Source organism: Megalops cyprinoides, chromosome 23 (assembly GCF_013368585.1).
Source record: "Megalops cyprinoides isolate fMegCyp1 chromosome 23, fMegCyp1.pri, whole genome shotgun sequence".
Lineage (NCBI taxonomy): Eukaryota > Metazoa > Chordata > Actinopteri > Elopiformes > Megalopidae > Megalops > Megalops cyprinoides.
In genome coordinates this window covers 11,156,649-11,178,485 of record NC_050605.1, presented here as the reverse complement: position 1 = coordinate 11,178,485, position 21,837 = coordinate 11,156,649, and the positions used below count along the sequence as shown (strand labels likewise).

General features: G+C 42.5%; 1 protein-coding gene across 1 annotated transcript in view; it reads right to left on the bottom strand.

Moving 5' to 3' along the window:
* Positions 1-21,837, bottom strand: part of LOC118770332 (neuron navigator 3-like) — a 138,099-nt gene that overhangs the window by 37,629 nt on the left and 78,633 nt on the right. The window contains exons 10-12 of the mRNA XM_036517935.1: positions 19,004-19,112; positions 14,161-14,556; positions 12,439-12,558 (exon numbers count right to left, since the gene is read on the bottom strand). Coding sequence (XP_036373828.1) covers positions 12,439-12,558; positions 14,161-14,556; positions 19,004-19,112 — 625 coding nt within the window. The remainder of the gene's footprint in view (positions 1-12,438; positions 12,559-14,160; positions 14,557-19,003; positions 19,113-21,837) is intronic.

The following is a 21,837-nucleotide window of genomic DNA, read 5'->3' as shown; positions in this document are numbered from 1 at the left end:
TCCTGCTCTCTATTAAGTGGGAACTAAGTACACTGTTAATACAGCTTTATAACACACGTGCCTACTGTTTATCTGAAAACATTTGATGTAAAGAATAATTAAATCCACACTGGTGTAATTACATAAATGTTAGGGATGCATTTGGATTACATTTAAAATTAGGGCTATATTATGGTTAAGAATAGAGTGAAGGCTATCTAGTTCAATACTTAAATGTTCAACATTTAATTAAATGAATTCTGAACTGGCATTCTGCAATAATTGCTCAGTAACAAGACACAGACACATAGAAGTTACACACTGTTACAATTTAGTCACAGTAAAATGCTGTAAACAGCAAGACTGTAGAATAATTCCACAACCCAGCTGCTTGGGGATGCTACGTTCACTCACAATTCAATTTCAGTTAATAACTGAATTTGAGTACCAAGCAGGGGAAGACAGATGGCTCCTTTGCAAAGCCGACTCTGCTTCATGGCAAATTTAACACATCAGCCTCCGATCCGAGTCCGATCTCAGAAACCAGTGAGACAAAAATGAAGTGGCTTGACACAGCTATAGAGAGTCAGCTCCATTGTATTTTTATACAATACGTAAGTTAAAAAAAAAGATTCCCAGCAGACACACAGTGCACCACTGTGTGTAAGGCTGCTGTTGTATCCAATTCCCCTCTTTGCATGAGTTTGCCCCAATGAGCTACAGTATCTAGAAAACTGAAGGAGTCTCGATGACGTCTGTGATGTTAGAAGTGCATGAACTCCATTAGTTTATGCTACAGATATATGGTGGGCCATTCCGTGATGACTGATATTTAATATTTACCTATTTATAGCATTCTCTGAGGTACTGGTTCAGACTCCACTGTCTGGCATAAGCTGTAGACCAGAACCTGGTTCACAAGGCTCTTCACCACTTCGCTTAGAACACATTGCATTACATTACATGCATTTAGCAGATGCTCTTATCCAGAGTGACTTCCAGAACAATAAAACATAAGTGTATCCATTCAAGCTAAAACGCAGCAATAAATTGCTGGACAATTTTGACTGTTTTAGCACTGTCTGAAGATAATCATTATGTTTCAAAATTATCATTTCTTGTCTCTTACAGACTCCTAGTCCTATTACTCTTAATATCTCAATGACATGATCATAATGGGCCAGACTTCCATGCAAACTGGACCAAACACTAAGAAGCAGGGTTCTATGGTCACAATACCAGCACCAAACAAGACCAGAACCATCTCAAGTACTGCTAGCCCTACTTAACAAGTAGTAAAGGTAATGAATGTCAGTTTCTAAAGGAACAGCCCAGACATCATTACCTACACGACAGCTTTGAAAATGACAATGTTCTTTCCGCTAACAAGGAAACCAGTGCATCACCATCTCATCCCAGCATGCGGTCTCCAGTATCATTTATTCATTAGCATAACTATAGGAAAGTCTGAAAGGGAGGGACTCTCAAGAGCCCGTTATTTTTAAACCCTACTGAAAACCATGAATGATTCCCATCTCCCGGCTTTTATGCTGTTCTCTCTTTCTACCCCTGGTTATCTTTTAAACACAAAGCACTGCTGTTAACAACTGGATAATGAGATTAGAATTATGTCTCTCTGTCTGTAACTCCCATTGGTCATGGTTAGAAAAGCGTAACTGGGAGAAAATGGGACAAATCTAGCATCCAGTGGATTTATTGTTCTTTCCTATATTCACAATTGTCTTGGCTGTGTGCCTTTTTTGGTTGTTAATTGTACTTGATTCAATCAGTTAAAAGGTTTAGCTGCTTTTTCCCCCAACTGGAATACCTGTGGGTACTGACTGCATCTGTAATTCTAAATAGTAACCATTACGTTAATTACACTGTGTTAATTATCCTGTAATTGAAAACGATGTAACTGCATTATAATTACAAACTAAGAAGGGCAATTAATTAAGAGAGCAGCATGTCAATGTTAAGCTGCTACCTGACAGAGTTAAACTAATTGCATTTAACAGATCAAAGTCACACTGGCATTTTATGATTTGTACAGAAACGATGACAATGAGAAAACCAACTGACCCAGCTCTGTCACTTAATCAAACTGGACGGTGCTCAAAAACCACAAGGTAATAGAAAAAGGCCACGCTCATTTAGCCAGTGTGTAAACTGAGTACTTTCAATGAGCATAATGTTCACCCACTTTTTTGCCGTTTTGCAAACCTTATATTTGATTTGAAGCTTATACATACATATACATGTTACATAATAGATGTAAAGACAATTATAAAGTGACTGGCTAAAAAAGCAGGTCTACATCACATACACTTTAAGTTCTAATGAGTAGAGGCCTAATCGGTGAAAAAAAGGCCACTGAGGCCATTATTGTTATTATTATTATTATTAGTAGTAGTAGTATTGTTGCTGTAATCTATCTATCTCTCTATACGTTCATCCATCCTTCCAGACTTCATCGAGATGGCACACATTTCCCTGCTAGGAGCAAAGTGAAAACCTGTTCATGCAAAATGTAGAGCCTGGCACCATCTTTTAAAGCAAAACACAAACAATGCATGAATCCCACACACACACACACACACACACACACACACACACACACACACACACACACACACACACACACACAAATATACACACACAGGCACTTTCAAAGCTTGAAGATATCAATAAATGGAGATCTCACCTTTCTTCAATTCCTGCCTCTTGTTAATTAAATTCATTTCTTTTTCAATGACATGTCATTTTAACATGTCTCTATCAGCTTATACATCAGCCCAGAAACCAGACTTTTAACTTCCTCGTTTGCCATAGAAACAAAGCATATTTAATTTAGGATATTAATACTCTGCATGTACATTATTCAACACACACATTATAGTTCAGCAGAATTTTCTGCAAGGCAGGGAGCACAGCTCCACTAAATAGCCTCTTTCAAAATGCCAACCCTTATAACATTTATTTTTCTGAGAATTTTGTGCATATTTATAAAGTGTTCATTTCACCAGCATGAAGCCTTCTGCAAAAATTATGTTCAAAACTCTCTTACCATGGTGAAATGTATCAGCATGCTATAATGGCACAACAAAGCTCAGACTAATTGTACAAGGTTGTAATCCAGCCTGATGCTTTCGAACCCCGATGTTCCCACTGTCACATATCAGACCAGAGTGCCGCCTGCTCAAAGGACTTAAACTAAACTATCATCTAGAACAGTCACCAAGAGGAAGAACCCATAAAACTGAAGCAACCCACGCATCCAAGGCAAAATCATTCATGAGCACCGGTATCACAGATGGACTTGGACTCACCTGAAGGGTGGATCCAGTGTTCCTTCCGACTGTCGCCTGCTCTCGGCTCCCGCTGAAGCAAGGAGTACAGCCCGCCTGCCTGACTGGGCAGTCGGCTGCAGATGCAGCTGCGTTGGCAGAGAGCGCCACACTCACCCCCCCCGCCTCCCTTGGTTGCGACCAGCTGGAGACAGCCAAAGCAAACCAAAACCACCGTCGGGCACCCGTGGGTTAAATGAGGCGGATTAAAATGTTTTGAACCCCACCTGCCTGACCCCCTGCCGTCTGCAGGGCATATGGCAGGAGGATGCTGGGGGAGAGAGAAGTAAGCCTGAGTCTGCTCTGTGAGTGCCGGGAGAAGACTGGCAGAGAGCAAAGAGAGAGGAGCTCATGCATTATGCGTGAGGCTGTGTCTGACTGCCGAGGAGCGCATTTATTCACACGTTATACAAGCGGAGGAAAAGGAGGGTTTGAAACAAAGTGCCAACAAATCCTACATATAAGGAAATACACTGGCTGGTGCTGCTAAATTTATTAACATCAAAGTGAATGCGAGAATGAGGGTGGCGTGCAGAGCTCAAAATGTGCGTATAGACATTTCGCAGATGGCCTTGTAAGGCCAAATTACAGTGCATTAGAGCATAGCTCACTACATTGCAAATAAACAGGGGCAATAAAGCCTGTAGCACGCACCCATTGAAAAACACAACACAGAGTCACCTTACAGAATTAAAACACATGTCCCTTACTACTCCAAATGAATGGAGGATAGTGATTGAATTTCAACAACACATTCTAAAAACAAAAGCCCTAAGATGGTATTGTTTCAGTATCCAACACAAAAGTATTAATGTGAAAACACAAAAGTATCAATGCATTCCTGAAAAGAGAGAAGAACACTGCAGCTCCACTGGGCTTGGCCCGGATCGGCTTGTGGCCTTGGCTTGGCCAGTGCGCTGGGGAAAGCTCTGCCAGCTAGTACAGACAGTCAGAGAAACGGCCAACATCAACTTCTTAAAAGTGTTGCTGCAGAAGCAGCCACTGGTCATGTGACATGCAAAATGAGCAGACGACGGCTCACATAATCACCACATCCTCACTGAGAGGAAAAACAAGGAATGTCCGCAATCTTTAAGCAGCGGTCAAACCAGGGGCAAACCACTTTACACGTCATGAACAAGAACCAAACAGCGGCCTTTGGCGAACGCTGCTCAGTCTTTGAACGGAGTGGGCTTGAGTCCACAAAATGCTTGCCGTTGACCCTGAACACCATGGCAAACTGGCATCTTGGGGGTCACCCGGCTGTGCGCCACCATTTGGGGCACATAAGCTGGCACCACCTGAGCAGAAGGTCTCTGAGGCAGATTGCGGCCTTGACCCCAGAACGACTCGTACCACCTTCTGCCAAAGTCCTCTCATCTCCCCCCCGTGTGCATCACGGAAGCGAAGGGAAAAACAGCCCATGTTCTGTGCTACTTCATGCTGTGCAGAGCCGAAAGGGGATGGCAGACTGTCTGAACCTGGAGACTGATAAAGTGTCTCCATCCTTCTGCTCCTATTTTTCAGGAGATGTCAGGAGCAGAGTTTACAGAGGAGTCAAAATTATAAATCATATCCAGTCTCATTTCATCTCCTTTATCCTGTGATGGCAGTGTCACCGCTGTGAGCTTTGAGTGCCAGCTATACTGTAGGGACTGATTTCTTCTGGTAGTTTGCTTACTTTTTCTCTCGTGTCCTACATTCGACTCGCTGAGCTATGATGACGATGATGTCACATAGCATCACTCATATATTATTTGTCAGACAGCTGGGGCAGTCATACCACTCTTTGAGGAGTTGTGGTTGAATCAGTCATGTATATGTCATTATTTTGCATGTCTGTGAGGATTTACTCAGAATAGAATCACATGTTCTTTACAACATGTTTTCAAGATTTACATAAAAGTCTCTCATTCATCAATAAAAAGCTTAGGTGTGATTTTGTAATAAAATGCATCATTTAACACAATTAATATATAGTGATATGCAATGTAATCCCACTTTAATCAGATGTGCCATCACTAATAAGAAAACAAACTGTCACTGTCAAAGCATTCAATAACTCTCAGAGCACATAATTGATGACATTATGAGTTGAGAATCCTGTGAGTGATTATGGACCACATCTCTATGAGGTATTAATCTCTTTAGGATGCAGGAAGCATCTTTCTCCACCCCAAATCGCGCAGTGCAGGCCAACGCTATGATTGTGGAACCCCAAAGGAAAGAAACAGCAATGTAATCAATCCTCGTGCTTTACTCAACTTTCCAGAAACATCTGATCCCACTACACCATTAGCCTTATCATACAGGAAGGGGACGAATCACGTCTTTGCACACACACAGACTTCGGATTTAAGATGAGAGAGGCAAAAATGACACTTTTGTCCAATTAATATTGTTTATTGTGTTCCTGGTTCCCGAGAGCAACAGTCTCCCAAGAGACAGCATCCAAACGCTTGATGTGTTGAAGCAGGCAGATTCAAGGACCACAGCTTCCCTGTTTCTCCCCTTCTGAGGGGACCAGCCAATTTGTATGCATTGCATTTCAGTGTGTTTGCAATGCAGACTTTCTCCTGAATCAATCTGCAATTCATAAAAGTGTATTCTTAAAAGTTTCCCATGTAGAGAAGGCCAGCACTCAAACAACTGGTAAGATTAGAACAAGACACAACAAAAAATGTAAATATAAAAAATGAATAATGCTTCCCTTGACCTCCTATAATCCTACGCACTCCAAAGAGGTCATTCTTTGACAATAACAACCACTTTTTACATTTAAATGAAATGTGTTTTGCATTTAAATTGCAGCAGAAATGTAATGACATCTCATTTATTTTGGTGAAATAGTTCAGAAGTTGCTAAAATGAACAAATCTAAATTTCATGTGGCACACAAAAGAGCACTTCCTTGGTGTGCTACCGCAAGTACAGTGCAATGTGCAATTAAACCTGGACATAATTGCCTGTGGGATTTCAAGTAATTGCGGCACCACTATAGCTCTCCACAGTTTGTCTTCCAGCACCTGGGATAAAGACATTAAGGCATTCAATTTAAAATGTCTTTCATACATCTTAAAAGTAGGGCACTACAGCAAAAGCACCAACACCAGTTAATCAGTGCTTTTCCATGGCTTAATAACATGCCAAAAAGTTCGAGCAATTTGCCTCAGTGGGTAAATAAACTCTTTTTTGTACTGTAATGAGTTGCCTCCGCTATTTTCGGGACACAATTAAGGTGCATCGTTATACTCTCTCTGCTTGTATTTCCACCCTGCTAGCGCTGAGGCTAATTTCAGTTTCCTCTGACAGGAGATGGCCGTCCTTCCGGAACACAGGCACAGGGCACACTTTGGCTGGTCGTAAGTGAGCCTGAAGGTGATAGCATAGTACGGAGGTCATTAAGGATGCTCAGTGAGGTGGCAGGTTTTTCTGATAAGGTTGTGAGCAGGAAACTCCTGGGCAGGTCAATTTTCACAGACAAAATTCTGACAACCTTCTACCTCAAGAGAGGGTCTGTCACGACATTCCCAGTCTGGCTATAATTACACTTTTATCCATGTGTCATCTTGGAAGCAGCTCCCAGGATAATTTAGCCTCCGGAATGAATTACCCCCAGGGTAAAAGTTCAGTCAGAATGATCAGAAATGTAAAATATGTATAAGTTTGAAAAATGGGCACATACCTATGTCAGAAGGCTGCAAAACTATTCTGACTCGGCCTCCATTTGGGTTCGAAATTAATCACTGACAAAATCACTTGATGACCTTGACTGAATCAGCAGGGGCTATTTATCGGCATGTGAAGAGTGCATCTGACACCCCATCCCAGCCTCCACCCCTACACCCTCTTTCCGTGCTCCATCAAAGGGTTTTCTGATGAAGCCAATCTCATGTGTGAGGAGGACTAATCGCCTGGACGCTGGGCTCCCCCTGATCGCGTTAACCGTCTTTCGCCTCTTCGCCTCTTCTAGTGCCAAACAGGCACTAGAAGAGATCTCACATGAGGGCGCTACGGAGGAGGCCAGTGAAAACCACGACCGCTGAGAGGGACATCCGGTCACACGCGGTCCCGGGAAGGGGCATTATGGAGGTGGCGAAGTGGATCAACCCGAGGCCCTTTTCACTTGACCGCAGATGGGCACCAAGCAGGGGCATGGCACACCCAAACTGTGCCAGCCTCACCCACTGAGACAATGAAGGTACCAATTCAAAGCCATGACCTTCTCAGCAACCAAATTACTCTGTTATACATTATTTTCAACATACACAGCAGACATTATGGAATACAGTAATGTTTGCTCACTCTGGATAATGGATTGGATGTAATTTGTTGTATATACATATATAAATATATGTGAAATCCTATCACTGTACACCTCTATATGCTTATTGCAGGGACAATGGAAAGGTTTCATAATGTCAAGATATATAATTAAAGACATATGAGGGGGTAAAAGGTATCATTGGAATATACTGGATAAGTACATGTATTTATTGAACTGCTTAATTCCTGCAAGCAGAAATGGCAATATCATGCAGACAGCTATTAACGGTATCACAGAGATTGAGACTGGGATTTTACTCTGTGGAAGAGATTTTCACTAATTAGTATGATTTGGCCAAAGAGTCTGCAAAATTACTTTATGGATATGGCAGCAAGACCACATCTTCAAAGCAACACAAATAAAATTCTGAGCTCTATAGTAAACTAAGAGATAATTAATGGATGGCAAACAGCACCCACTCTTTTCTGACAGGGAACACAGGCAATGAAACAATCACAAAGAAAAACAATAAAATAACACAGCTATACTGGTTTTGGGCCAAACCAGGAGTAAAAAAAACAATAAAAGAAATGACTCTTGTGAGGTGCATCTTTTCCTTTCATTCAGGCCTTAACTGTCAGGCATTTAAAAAAAAAAACCCTGAACCTAAATAAAAACTGACTTTGACAGCAGCTTGACAAAAAAGGCACCAGCGAGGTTTGCCTCTCAGCCTCCAAATCTCACCGCAGCTGACGACAGCAGAGACCGAGGAGGCCCGGGTGCGAGCCTGCGTCAGTCCCAAACCTTCTTCAGAGCGACAGTCCTCTGCCAGCGAGCTTCTTCTGCTTCAATTCCCCCGAGGCCCCTCTTTCAATGGAAACCTGTACAGCCAGAGACAGTTCCCGTCCCGGACCCCCACCCGGGGAGCTCGCCGGCCCGATGCCTTAACGCGGGTCTTTACTAATTCATGGGCCTGCTGGGAAACGCACACGCACACATGCTCATGCCTCGGCGAGCTTTCCCATACACGGCATGCGAATTCCGCGAGCGGGCTCATCTATACTGCATGGAGGGGGTGTATTTATAGTGACCGCCGCATTTTCACCCACAATGCCACTTGCTTTGTTTAATGATGAACGAGCCGAGCGATTTAGGAAGCGGTTCACAATGATTTAGCTTGGGGCTGATGTCTGGTAACAGGCTGTTTTGTTGGATTGGTTAATTGTTCACCTTCTGTTAATTAAAAAAACACACACACACACAAAAAGGGTAGCTCATTTGTTAGATTTTTATCATAATAACCAGTAATTTAACTACTTAGGCTGTGCAGCCATTCTTTTCATTAAATGATGCAATCTTGAAAATGTGCCAGCTGTAGAGTAAAAACAGCAAACAAGACCTAATTTAGTCTGGCCGATGAAACGAGGGAAAGGGTGATAAAGTACCATTTAATTCTGACGCGAGAAGAAACGTGTTATTTCCCCAATTTGTTACTCTGTATTATCTCTCTGGGTTGAATGGGGTGTTAGATGTGATCCAGCACAACAGTCTTGAAACAAACATGCACTCAAGCCATTAATTTCCCATTCATCACAGAGTGCTAAAGGCCAGCACATGCTGAGACCTTGCCAGGATCCAATTCTCCTCTGAAAGGGCAATAATGAATTGAAATGATTTCATAAACAGACAGCCCGTGGACAACCACTCTGCCGTTTGGACCTTGGGCAAAATTAAATGAGGTTTGCTTCACTTGCTGAATCCCTGCTTCTAGTGCTATACAAAAACTGACAACTCTTTCTGCATAGTGCAGCTGACACAACATGTACGTTTTTATGTTTGTAAGGGAACAGAGCTGGGTTGACTATTTAGCAGATGTCAAACAACAATTGGGACAATTTATTCCATGTAGATACACTGCAGGGTCATTTGCATTGTGATTAGCCAATTTGCTAAGCCACTGCCTTTTGTATGCAATGTGTTATTACTATGTGTATGTGCCTGACAAATTCAGTATGAATTTGAGTGTGAGACTAAACAAAGTCTCATAATTGTAAATGTTGAAATGCCATGGATTGGCTGTTTAAGAACTCTTACAGGGAATCTAAGGATTCGACATTAACTCCAGAGAGGAATCTCTTGGGAGTTGTTTCAGGAGAAAGACTTGAGCCACAGATCTTAAATTATGCATCATGTGCAATAGTTCTTCCACAAATCCAAATTCTACAATGCTAAAATAATCCACAACAGGTTGACTCTGGGGGTTCAGTCACCCATTGCCATGTGATATCGAAGGGTCCTACCAAGCCCGATGTTCAAACAGCATGTTGAACAGGTGCATCCGTTATTGGCAGAAATCCTGCACAGATGTACGTGGTAGAACACATAAAACCTTTATTATGCTTTACGCTTTATCATCCCTCCTGATTCCACACTGTATGCCACTTCAGGGCAGATTAGCTCAACTGTTTTTCCGACACAAATAAAACTGCCCTGAATGGCTGCCAAGGAACCCGCTGGGTGGATATAACCACGAGATGTAACGACTCCCCACGGAGCCTTTCATCTATAAAGCCTTTTCTTCATTTTCCAAAGGCCCCTCTGCTGCCAGCGGCCGGCAGAAGAGGGACAGAGTGTTTACCTTTTCTATTAGGGCTAATGATCGGGCACAGAACCGGGGCCGTAGAGTAGAACAGAATCATCCTTGTTTCCACCCTGTCCACTGTAGGACGACAGAAGTGGAGACTTTCAATAACGACTACACTTGGCTCTATTATCTCACAAACAGGACAGTCGGATTCCTAACAAGTCCATTTGCATATATCAAGCAAGCACTGGAATGCCCACTGGTTTGCACTCAGAATGCGGATACTGGGGCTACAGTAAAACAGTGAGTCAGAGACATTGTGATTGCTAGCCCTCTCGCAGAGACGATACACAAATTTTGCAAGAGACACTTTCTGGACAGAAAGTACACACCATACGCGGAAGACAGGTTACATTTGTGATCCTCCAATAAATTCACAGCAAAAGAAGACACAGGTACTTTGCTAACATACACCTGCAGTTTCACTTTCTCCATTAATTTCCACAAGAATAATGTGTTACTTTATTTGAATTAACAGGTAAAATGTACAGAGCTATTTGTAACTCTATTCTATTTAATAAGCCAACAGTTCAGAGCATTTAGAATTGGCTGTGCTGGGTTATACTGCTCCCTAGCTGTATCACTCTGGTCTAGATACACCATGCAGACCAGTTACAAAGCAGGGCTTTGACTATAATTCCTCCATTTGCAGGTTTTGGTGGACATACTTTTCAAGAAAACAATGGACCTGCCTTAAGCGAGCCCCACAATACCAGGAATGACAGTACAATTCTGAACAGGTTTTCACATTGGGAACTGCAGTTCAATATAGAAACTGTATCTTATATCCCTAGGGCAGCAGAATGGCAGCAGTTATCCTAAACAAATCAAAACAAATTTCTCAACCTTTTTTTTCTAAGTGATACATCAGAACATGAGATTTGAATGATAGGCGTGAAAGAGAAGTAGATGAAACAGACACTTGCCATATTAGATTTGTAAACAAAGACACAAATCATATGCAAACTTCCACCACATGATCACTTATGAACCAATCAAAACGTTTTTGGTTCTGGTGTGATGTAATGAATAGTGACTGCACTCTAAAAGGAGTGGAATAAGTAAAGCATATACAGCCCATCTACATGAAAAAAAGTACAAAAAGTGTCATTCAAACAGAGGACACTATTGTGCAGATGTATGCACCACTGACATTACAAGTGCATCATAGCTCATGAGGTTGCAAGGGAGGCACCAGTTATATGTGGCTACAAGCAAACACCACTTATATTACCGCTAAACAACCCTCAAAACATTTGTGGAATGTATACGTTTCCCACAGCTCCAATGATTGATCATATTAGTGACTGTTGCTACAGTCTTGATTTGTATAATAATGTAACAGTGGCTAACTTTCAAGGCACATTGTTATAAGATCATACATAATCTACTGAGTCGGGCTAACAACATTGGGTGACACATCGTTATTTACGAAAAATTCTATGAATATGCAGAAATTAATGTGAAAACTGAAAAAAAAAACCTTCCCATAAAAAACATGAAACCACCAGAAATGAATCAGTAAATCGAGAAAAACTAAGGAAGATTTTCTTTTGAAGACTATATATTTTTGCCATTCTGTATTCTGAAGTATAGATTCTGCTACTCTATTTGAACATATCTGAGAATCTAGCCATCAGAGCAATGAATTCAATATGCAAGATTCCTCAAGCATCATGCACAAGGGTTTCACCCTGAATCACAAGCCAGAATCTCAATATATTTCTTTCCCCATAGCATTCCCATCTTAAAATGGGAGCGAAGGAAATATCTTCTCTCAGAAATATCGCTGCATCATTTCTTTATGCTAATATCACTGCTGTAAGAGGAAAGAACCTCCAATGCTGTTATGAAGTGATTAATGAATACGATTCCGTACTGTAGGTACAATTGTTCCTGCTACTTTGCACTCCTGCTTTGTAAATTGCTCCAGATAAGAGCAAGATAAGATGACTACTAAATACAAAATGGAACAAAATGCATGTCACACACTCAGAAGGTGACTCCTTATGGTTTTTTGCTTGTGTTGTACTCTACCTCACTTGTAAGTCGCTTTGGATAAAAGCGTCTGCCAAATGAATAAATGCAAATGTGAAAGTTCTCAGCAAGCAATCACTCCTACACTGTTCATCACTGACTGCGTAGCTACACACATACTAAGGGACAAGTTGCAAAAGCAACGAGTTGGACCCCGGTTCTTACCTGTCTGCGCCCCCTTGTGGCTCACTGACCCCTCTCTGGATGACTTCGCGTGAGGCCGCCAGGTCGGGGGCGCGGCCCACGTTCCGGGAGTAGAGGCCAAGGCCTCCGTCCGTCAGGTACCTGCAGAACAGGAGCCAAACGCTAACAAGATGCTTCCTTCTTCATTGGCTAAAACAACCACTACCAGGGGTGAGGCGGGCTCTCTGAAAGAACCATCAATCTTATAGTACAACTTCTCAGATTTCGGGTGGGAGGACGGTAATGAGACATGGATGAGCAAGCAGGGAGTAGATGAGATTAAAGCTAATTAGGATAATAAATTAATGCCCTGCTATTCTCCCAAGGTGCTAGTTAATTAAAACATGGAATTCTGCCCCTGGAGTTATTCAATGAGTCTTATTCAAAGTGGGCTTTTTTTCCTGGTAGGGCACAATAAATATACTTTCAGAGTAGTACAAAACATAAGCTATGGTTTTTATGCATAGTAAACAACAAAACTTCAATATCTGTGGGACATTTTTTGACATAAAGTACTGTTAACTAAGCCAAGTATTTTCCCTGTAGTAAAAATGTTGCATCTAATTAGAAGGTTTTGCTCCCTCACTCATTTGAACCGAATTAAAATCATTAAACGTTTGGAGAAATATGCATAACACATAAATACAGAAACTAAGAAAAGCAGATGCATGGCATAGTTTAGGGTAACTGCAAAATGATTCATGATTAGTATTTCAACAGGAGGGGTGATCAATCACATTGATTGACTTATACGCCAGCAAGTTTAAACATAGACACTAATGCAGAAGTGCCCTTATACTCCGTAGTATACGGTACATCTTTCTTCGAGGAGTTTCAAGGAATTCATCAAACTTAGGGCAGGGAGGTCAGGCGCAGTGTACATGCACAATTCAGCGAAGCGTAACAGAGCCCTGGCGATTCAGTCTTACTGAGAAATGTGACAGCACCAGAATGCGTCCAGAATACAGATTGAGAGACCGTTTGCCTTTTCAGTCAGAGACCTTGGAGATGGAATGGGGAGCGGATTCAGCGGAGATTGCGCTTGACCGTTCACGCTGACACAAAGCGTTTCATTTGACTTTCTCTCCCCGGAATATCTTTCCTTGGCATCTTGTGTCACAATATGAGAAACAAAGCACTCTGGATGTGAACCTTCTAATGTAATAAAAAGCCGCTTTAGCATGTGTTCTGGCAAAATTTTTTAACCTGCACGTGTGAGGGAATACATACTTCCGTTTACCCATGCATTGTACATGTGTCCATAATATAATGTTAAGTCATATTCACTGTGTGTGACGCAGTACTATGAGAGGGAAAGGGAGAGAGAAAAACCAACAGACAATCCGTTTACAGCAATCTGGATAGACACAAAAAAGAATGCTACCTCAATGGGTGAATGAATGATTCTTTCCAAGGCCTGAGATTTCTCTCCATTTGCAATAAACGTGTTTCCAGTAAGACATGATTACTTTTACATTATCTATTTGCTTAGCAGATATCCCTACCCATTGTGATTTACAAAGCTTACTTTCCACATATCATTCATTTACACATCTGCATACATACTGATGCAATTCAGGTTGAGTACCTGGCTCAAGGCTACACCAGCACTGCCTCACCTGAAAATTGAACCTGCAGTCCTTGGGTTAAATGCTCAGTTCCTTAACTAATACTTTATACCACTGCCCAAAATATATCTCTTACCCACTGTTGATGTCATCCGCCCTCACGTTCTTTCCCAGGATGTCCCCGTCACTCATGTACCCGCCAACCTCCGCCTCGGGGCCACCCTCTGCGCCGCCCTTCTCCCCCAGCTCCGCCCCCCTTGGCCCCACCCCCGCCGCTGCCCGCCGCAGGGGCGCGTTGTACACGAAGCGGGAGGGGTCGGCGTGCGTGTATCGGCCTGCCCCGCCGCCCCCGCCCGATCGCCCGGCTTGGGGGTAGCTTCCAGGCAGGGAGGGGGCATCGCCGGCCTGCAGACGGGGGCTGGAGGACTGGCCCAGGCGCCAGGACATGGGCGCAGACCGGCCGGCCAGGCCGGGGAGAGCTCGGCCGTTCACCTCCGTGGTCACCGTGCTGTCGAAGGTTGTCTCCAAGGTGCTGGGAGAACAGAGGAGACAGCAGGAACATCAGGCTAGCCCTGCACTCCAAGGTGTTGACAGAAAGGGATTTAAACATCAATAGCTTCATCACAACTGTCTGCACTGCTGACGGAATATGAGCCATCGCTGACATGGAGAATATAGCCCTGGAGAATGATGTGTTATTATGAGCCATTTTGTCCACCAACTGATGCTCTATTTTAGACTCGACTAACCTCCCAAATATATACCCGACTGCTGTCTTCAGTGTATACAGCTCTGTGTACAAGGCAGTGATGGTTAGGCAGACAGATCAATAATTTTGGCAAAGTCATCTGAAAGTGAGCTGGGTGAAAACTTCTGTGTTTATTATCTGGACTCTTGTTTTACAGTCCACCCTTTTTGACGTGCTGTGCTATATCCAAACTTCCAAATCGCAGTGTAGAGAGAATAGAGGGCCAAACCCTGTACCTCCTAAAGGAAGGAATGAAGCACAGAGGCAGCTGGTGGAAAGTCTGTGTCTCTAGTCAGCCTCAAACACTGACACGCGTGCATACGTGTACATATCCACACTTATGGGAAGGCAACTTGTGTAAGCTCCCTCTAGTGGACATTCATGCACATTGTAAATCTTGAATTATAAACCTGGACTGAATTTTGGAGTGCCAGTCACTTGTAAAGGTCAGTACAGACATTCATTGCTTCGGGATAACAGCTTGCATTGGCAATATGGGTGTTCCACTCAAGCGTATGTCATTTCTCAGGCCTATCTGATTCTGTTTACATCTTTATTGTTAAAAGGTTTAGAGCATTGGAGCTGTTTTTAAAGGAAAGAAATCTTTAGGTTTTACAAATTGCTTTCACTCTACTCATATACTCATTCCAAATGCTTAGCGATGTGTCTAATTTACTGGAAGTAAGCTGTGGAGCAATTTAGAAATAACCAATTAAAGCCACCTGTTATCTATCAACACACAAGGACTACCGATTTCAGCTGTGAAGGTGACACAGTTTGTTGGAAAGTACTGGGAGCAATATAATTGGGTGCCCTTTAAAGGTAGAATTGCACTAATGAAAAGTTATTTTATGCATTATAATTGGGATATCTGAAGTAAGAACTTCGCAAACAGAATGTTAAATGTCCGCTGCAGTGAAGCTGTGGCCTGGATCTCAATCAGTTTGAATAAGATAAAAGATTTTAAATGATAACTATACGCTAAATGATGGGCAACATCCCTTGGGGTCTAGCACAATGTTTATTATCCATCATCGACTTCAGCCTGGTGTTCCAGGCACACTGAGCTATTTGGCCTTTTTTAATCATTTATAAGTGCAACACCCTTGAAGCATCAGTGCTGTTTAGAACACCATAATATGAAACAAAGCATATTCTTTCAACATTTGAAGTTCCGACAGGGACCGAAGGGAAATACAGTGAGCGCAGAATGGACCATAGACGCTCAGTACAGACAGACAGTAGCACAGCTCCAAAGCCATTCTCCAGAGCTTCACAGGGGGTGATGAAAAGGACAAGTCAGAGCGACCGTCGTATGACCCTGTCACCCTCACATCTTGCTAGCATCAACACATCTCTCTCTTTCGGGAACACTGTGACTAACACGCTGTCACAAGGCAGTGGACAAAACTAACACTGGCTGAACATTTCAGTAGGGATACATGCTAGAATATGTATACAGAGACACATTAGGGACACATAGCAGAGAATGGTATTAAAGTCGCTGATAACTGATATTTCATAACTGACTGGCATGAAGAATGGCCATCTGATTTCACATGTGACTGAGAAGAATGAAGGTGGAATAAAAGCACAGTCAGAGTCCTAAATTTATTAGAGAGCTGTGGATTAGCTTTAATGAAAAACAGGGCTCCTGGGTCAGCTATGACAGAATGAAGAGTTCTTTCCCCCTCCCTCCTACACATACAATCAAACAGAGGTAAATGCATTGCAGCATCCAAAAATCCATTATTCGTAGCTGTGGGGTTGTTTAGGAAGCCATTACCGGTGCCCAGGTGAAAAAAAGCTGAGAATCAATTCAAGCGATCTGGGACCTGGCATCAGCATTTTCATACAGTATGAGTCACTGCTCTTTCTAATGTGGTGCGGGCACTGCGAATGCATCAGAACAGTGGGTTTCAGTGCTTAACAGCGGGAACGCCTGGGCAATCGTGTATGCAGCCCTCCACTGCGAATGCGCATGTGGATCTCTCCGTGGTGCCTTTGTGTGTGAGAGAGCGACAGATTGTGCCAGCTCTCCTGCTCTGAAGCAGGGTGTGAACTCCTGGAGCTCAAGGTGACAACACTGCCCCCTGTGGCAATCACTGGCACTACAGGCTGATCGACACATAAGCCATGTGCAAGTGTTAAAAGCCCACATCACTGGGTACCCAGGGCTATTCAAAAGCAACAGAAGTTTCTTCTTATAATTCTCATTATTACTTTTAGTAGTGGTAGTGGCAGTAATGGTAGTATTGATTTTTATTAATTGCAGATTTCTTTTCCAGGGCGGCTTCCATAGCAAGGTTACAATATGTGAATTCTTTACAACTGCCTTTGAACACATATTGAGCTGGAGCTTTAAATGAACATTAAAGTTTTGCAGAAAGAGTAATAACAGAAAATAGCACAATTAAAAATGAAACCCACACATTGTTGTAAGATGTGTCAAGCACTGACTAATTTAATGGCCCTTACAAGGCCGGTCTATAAATCTGTGATGTATCAAAACTCTCTCCTGACTTATCTTCTGCTTGACTAACCCATGATGTCTTTTAAACTGCCAAGTATTCTTTGTGTTTTGTCCAGCGATAGCAGCTACTCTGAGATATTATGGGTACTGCCAGTATCTAATACCAGTCCAAATGGCAAGTGACAGTTCTCTTAGATTTCTTACATCTGTTTGCTTACACACAGGCTGTCTCCTGGCAACCTGCAGTAGGGGAATGTACTGCACAATAACTGCACATTTCATCACTAGGAAAATAGAAAGGAAGAGATTTTGCCCCCTTGGCAATTACAAAAATCAACAGCCAAGATGAAACAACACCCATTCAATTTCCTACAGTGGCCTTGCCGGTGCAGCCCTGCACAACCACATCTGTGAGAAAAATAGAAAGACAAAACAGGCATTCCCGTTTCCACAAACCTAACAGTGCGGACACAGTTCAGTCAACAATCCTCTCAACAGGCCATGAATAATTTATTCCCACGTACGTGAAATTGTAAATATGGAACACACACACTCTACAGGCAAAGCCATCAGGTTTAAAGTGGTGTCACGTGTGGCCAAATCCCACTTGTCCACTCAGACACCTTTGGCAGATTTCAATGGTTTTTATGTTCTGTGGAATCAAGGTGCCTTTGAAGATTGCGCCGGTTCCATTTTGTGACAATGATTTCCGCACATCAATCAATAGCAATTTCGTCCCCCCGTGGTCGGGAAGAAGACATCAGCAGAAATGCCAGTTCGGGTAAATACCCCACTAGCAGCGGGCGACTGAATCGTGTTTAAGGTGTGAGGTGAAATTGCGCGGTGGTGCGATGCCGCGGAGGTGACATTGCGAGAAGCAAACCCGGCCCTGTTAGAAATCACACATTCCACTAAAGGCCGCGCTGACATGTCACCGTCAGCCCGAGACCATCACACAGGAAATGGGAAATGTGAAAAGGGATAGTCCTTTGTCTTGGGCTGTCTGTAAGAACATTCATATTTGCAACATTTAAGACTATTTAATAATATTTGCAACAATAGAAAGCCTGCTTTTATTTATGGGTGTAAGAAAAGTGTTGACATGTTATAAAGAGGCACTGCAAGAAGTTACTGTTATAAATTATGAACTCTAAACAGATGTAAAACATATTGTGTCCTATTACTATTACTCCTACTAGACCTACTAGCACTAATAATAATAATAATAATGATCCATGAAGCATTATTGTTTTTCTCTGTATATGTGTATCCAATAAACATTCTTATAATTCCAAGTGAAATCTGAGCCTTCGTCAGCCAATCATTCAAAACTGCCCAGCACTGATGTGCTTTAATTCCATTGCTGATGATGTAATGATTGCACACTGGTATGACCTTAATGAGACTGAATGCAATCACAGTTTATAACATGGCACATGCTGAAACAAGTATAGCTAATTTATTGCATAGTACTTGACAGCGTCAAGGAGATCGAAAGTGTTACGGGCAACCGTGCCTGGAGGACCATCATTGATTGAGACCAGAGGATGGTTTGATCAAAGTAAAGTACTTATCAACACACAGTAGTCTATAACGTATTATAAAAGGAGAAATGCATGCAGAGGTCATGCCATAGTATGAATAGGTAAACTGAATTTAAAAGGGGGTACAAATGAATTCATGAGCGTAAGGGGCAGCGTCCTCACAGTCACACCTCTGTCCCCTAATCCACGGTGTGCGGACAGACTGCTCACTCACCTGTGACTGATCTGTGTGCCTCGCAGGCTCGACATGGTCTCCTCCAGGTTCTGCCGCAGGTCGGCGATGTTCCTCACCGTCCGCATACGCCTCGCCTCCGGATCCTCTCCTGGAAAGCACAGATCAGGGTGTCTGGTGTAACGCACGATGCCGTGTCTAATGTCTAAAAGGTGCGCTGTTCAGTGGCATTCCCCACTTCTTTCAGACCACAGAGAGGCAAGAATTCAAGCCAGACGGATCACTTGGGAATATAAGCAGTACTTACCCTGTGTGCTTACCCTAAACTCTTCCACCAAATACCTATCATGATAAAGTAGCTAAATGCTAATTACAGTAGTCCTGTTGGGTAAGTAAATAAACAATAGCATCAGTTCCGATTACTACTACCTGACACCTGTAGCACAAACATCTGCAAAAAAACAAGGACAGAAGGATGTGGCTGAAATGATGTTTGAAAACAGCATGCAGAAATCAAACCACACAAAACTTGCATTCACAGCTGTGATAAAAGCTGAAGGTAGGCTACACCTTAAAAGCCATTTGGTGCATATTCATTGCACTGGCACATACTGCTGAGCACTCAAGCTTCTTCGCTGCTACCAGCTCATAAACACTACATAACACTCCAGTGCCTATTTAGAGGAGAGAGCATTACGCCCATTCCAGCAGACAAGTGATGTAAATGGCAGGAGCAGGCTATGTTTCAGCACTCACAAGGAGTAACAGACCCGCTCATATTCTGCACCCAGGACATCCCCTTGGAACTATCATTGCAGCTTACGCCGGCTACATCGAATGGTGCTTAACATAGAGCTGACATCACAGAGCATGGATCCAAATCATGCTGGGACACGGAGGCTTGTTTGAGCAGTTTTTTTTTTTTTTTTACAGTTTTTTTTTTCTTCTTTCTTGACACAAATACCAGTGAACTACAGAAACAAAGCTCTTTCAACAGCTTTCAAAAGCAGACCATGCAAACAATCCCTGTTCAGAGATGCCAGTCTTTTTTTTATTTCTTCCCCTCTTCCTTTCTTGTCAGTTTACATAAATTGTGAGAGTTGGTTTAAATAAATCAGATAAAATTGGGACTGGGATATTAAGAGACAGTATGTCAGTCAGGTTCATCTGAAATAACTCCCTATAAGCGCCCTGACCTGATATATGAGTCTCAGGAGAAGCACAAGTTAATCACACAACCATTTCAGGGGGAGCATCACTGTGGAACATATTAAAATGGGCACACCGCCTTTCACACGCTTTCCTGTTCATTAAAAAAGATCAAGTCATTAAAAAAAGATCACATGTACAACAGTCTCTTACAGTGTAAATGGGTCCATGGGACCTGTGAGACTCATTCCTGTGGCAAACCCTGCTGACTGATTCAATTTTCTCAATACACAGCTGTGCTATCGAGACAGAACTGGACTTGCAGTCCAGATACGGACCTCATATCAATGGGAAAAATATCATGCCAAAAGAGAATGCCTGATGTAAGAGAGTTTTGAGACCTTAATTTGCTTTCTCCAGGGAAAGCGTGTGCTCAGGTCATTGACTTGCTTTGTCATTGACTTTGGCGGCAGTGTAGTATAGTGGTAAGGAGCAGGACTTGTAACCGAAAGGTAGCCTATTCGATTCCCTGCTGGTGCACTGCTGTTGTACTTAAGGTACTTAACCCAAAATTACCTCAGTAAATATCCAGCAGTATAAATTAAATGGATAGCATGTAAAAACTGTAACCGATGTAAGTCGCTCTAGATAGAAGCATAATATGTTAATATTATATAAGATTATAATAATAATACGCTAAATGCCAATAATGTAATGTTATTTCCAACCACAGGTACCATCTCCTTATATACAAAATGCATATCTAGGTACAACCAGCTTTACACATGCTATAATGTGAGTGTCGGCTGGGACACATTTGAGGGATCACAGCTGTTCTGGCACACCCGAGGGTGGCACGGGTGCAGTGCGGGGCCACATCTGCGCCACCAGGCGCCCCCGTCAGACAGAGAGCCCGGTACACAGCCATGATAAACAGATACAGGCACGCGGCCGCGGCAGACCACGTCAGCAGAGTCTGCCCGACACCCACGAAACGCTGGCACTCGCGCACACACCCACTGCCTTTTACTTAGTTATTTATCTACAGCTCGGCAGATGCCTTCATCCGGCATGACTTACAAATCATGCACATATATATACCGCTTCCTTATACTGGATATTTACTAAGGCAGTTCAGATGTAGTATTTCGGTCAAGGGTAGGACAGAACAAACCGGGCTGGTCACAAGCCTTGCTTTGTACAAACCATCGTATAGAGCTATACTGCTACACTGACAGACTGGATCACACCCCCTGCCTTCAACGAAGCAACGAGCATCTTCCTCGACTGGAGATACCACCCATCAGTACTGATCTCAGTATCACTAAACTGCCATCACACGGACAGAGGCTGTCCCTAATAGCATCTTAGAAATGAAGTTTTGATACAAACAAAGTGGTTATTTGCTAGCAACAAACATTCATATTTGAAAGTCTGTTACAACATAAACTATATTTTAATTAATAAATTCATCCATTCAGCCATGACTGATTGATTGATTGATTCATACATTGAAATATGATTATCACATGGATATTACCAAAAAAGGCCATTTTTATGTCGTAATTATTAAGCTCTATTTGTAAAATAATACTAATATTATTAATAATAATAATCATCATCATCATACATTATTATGTCTACTGTTACAATTTTATTTGTTGTAATTACTACTAATATTCTATACTTATAAAATCTAACATGAGAAATTGTCACTGTCACAGGAT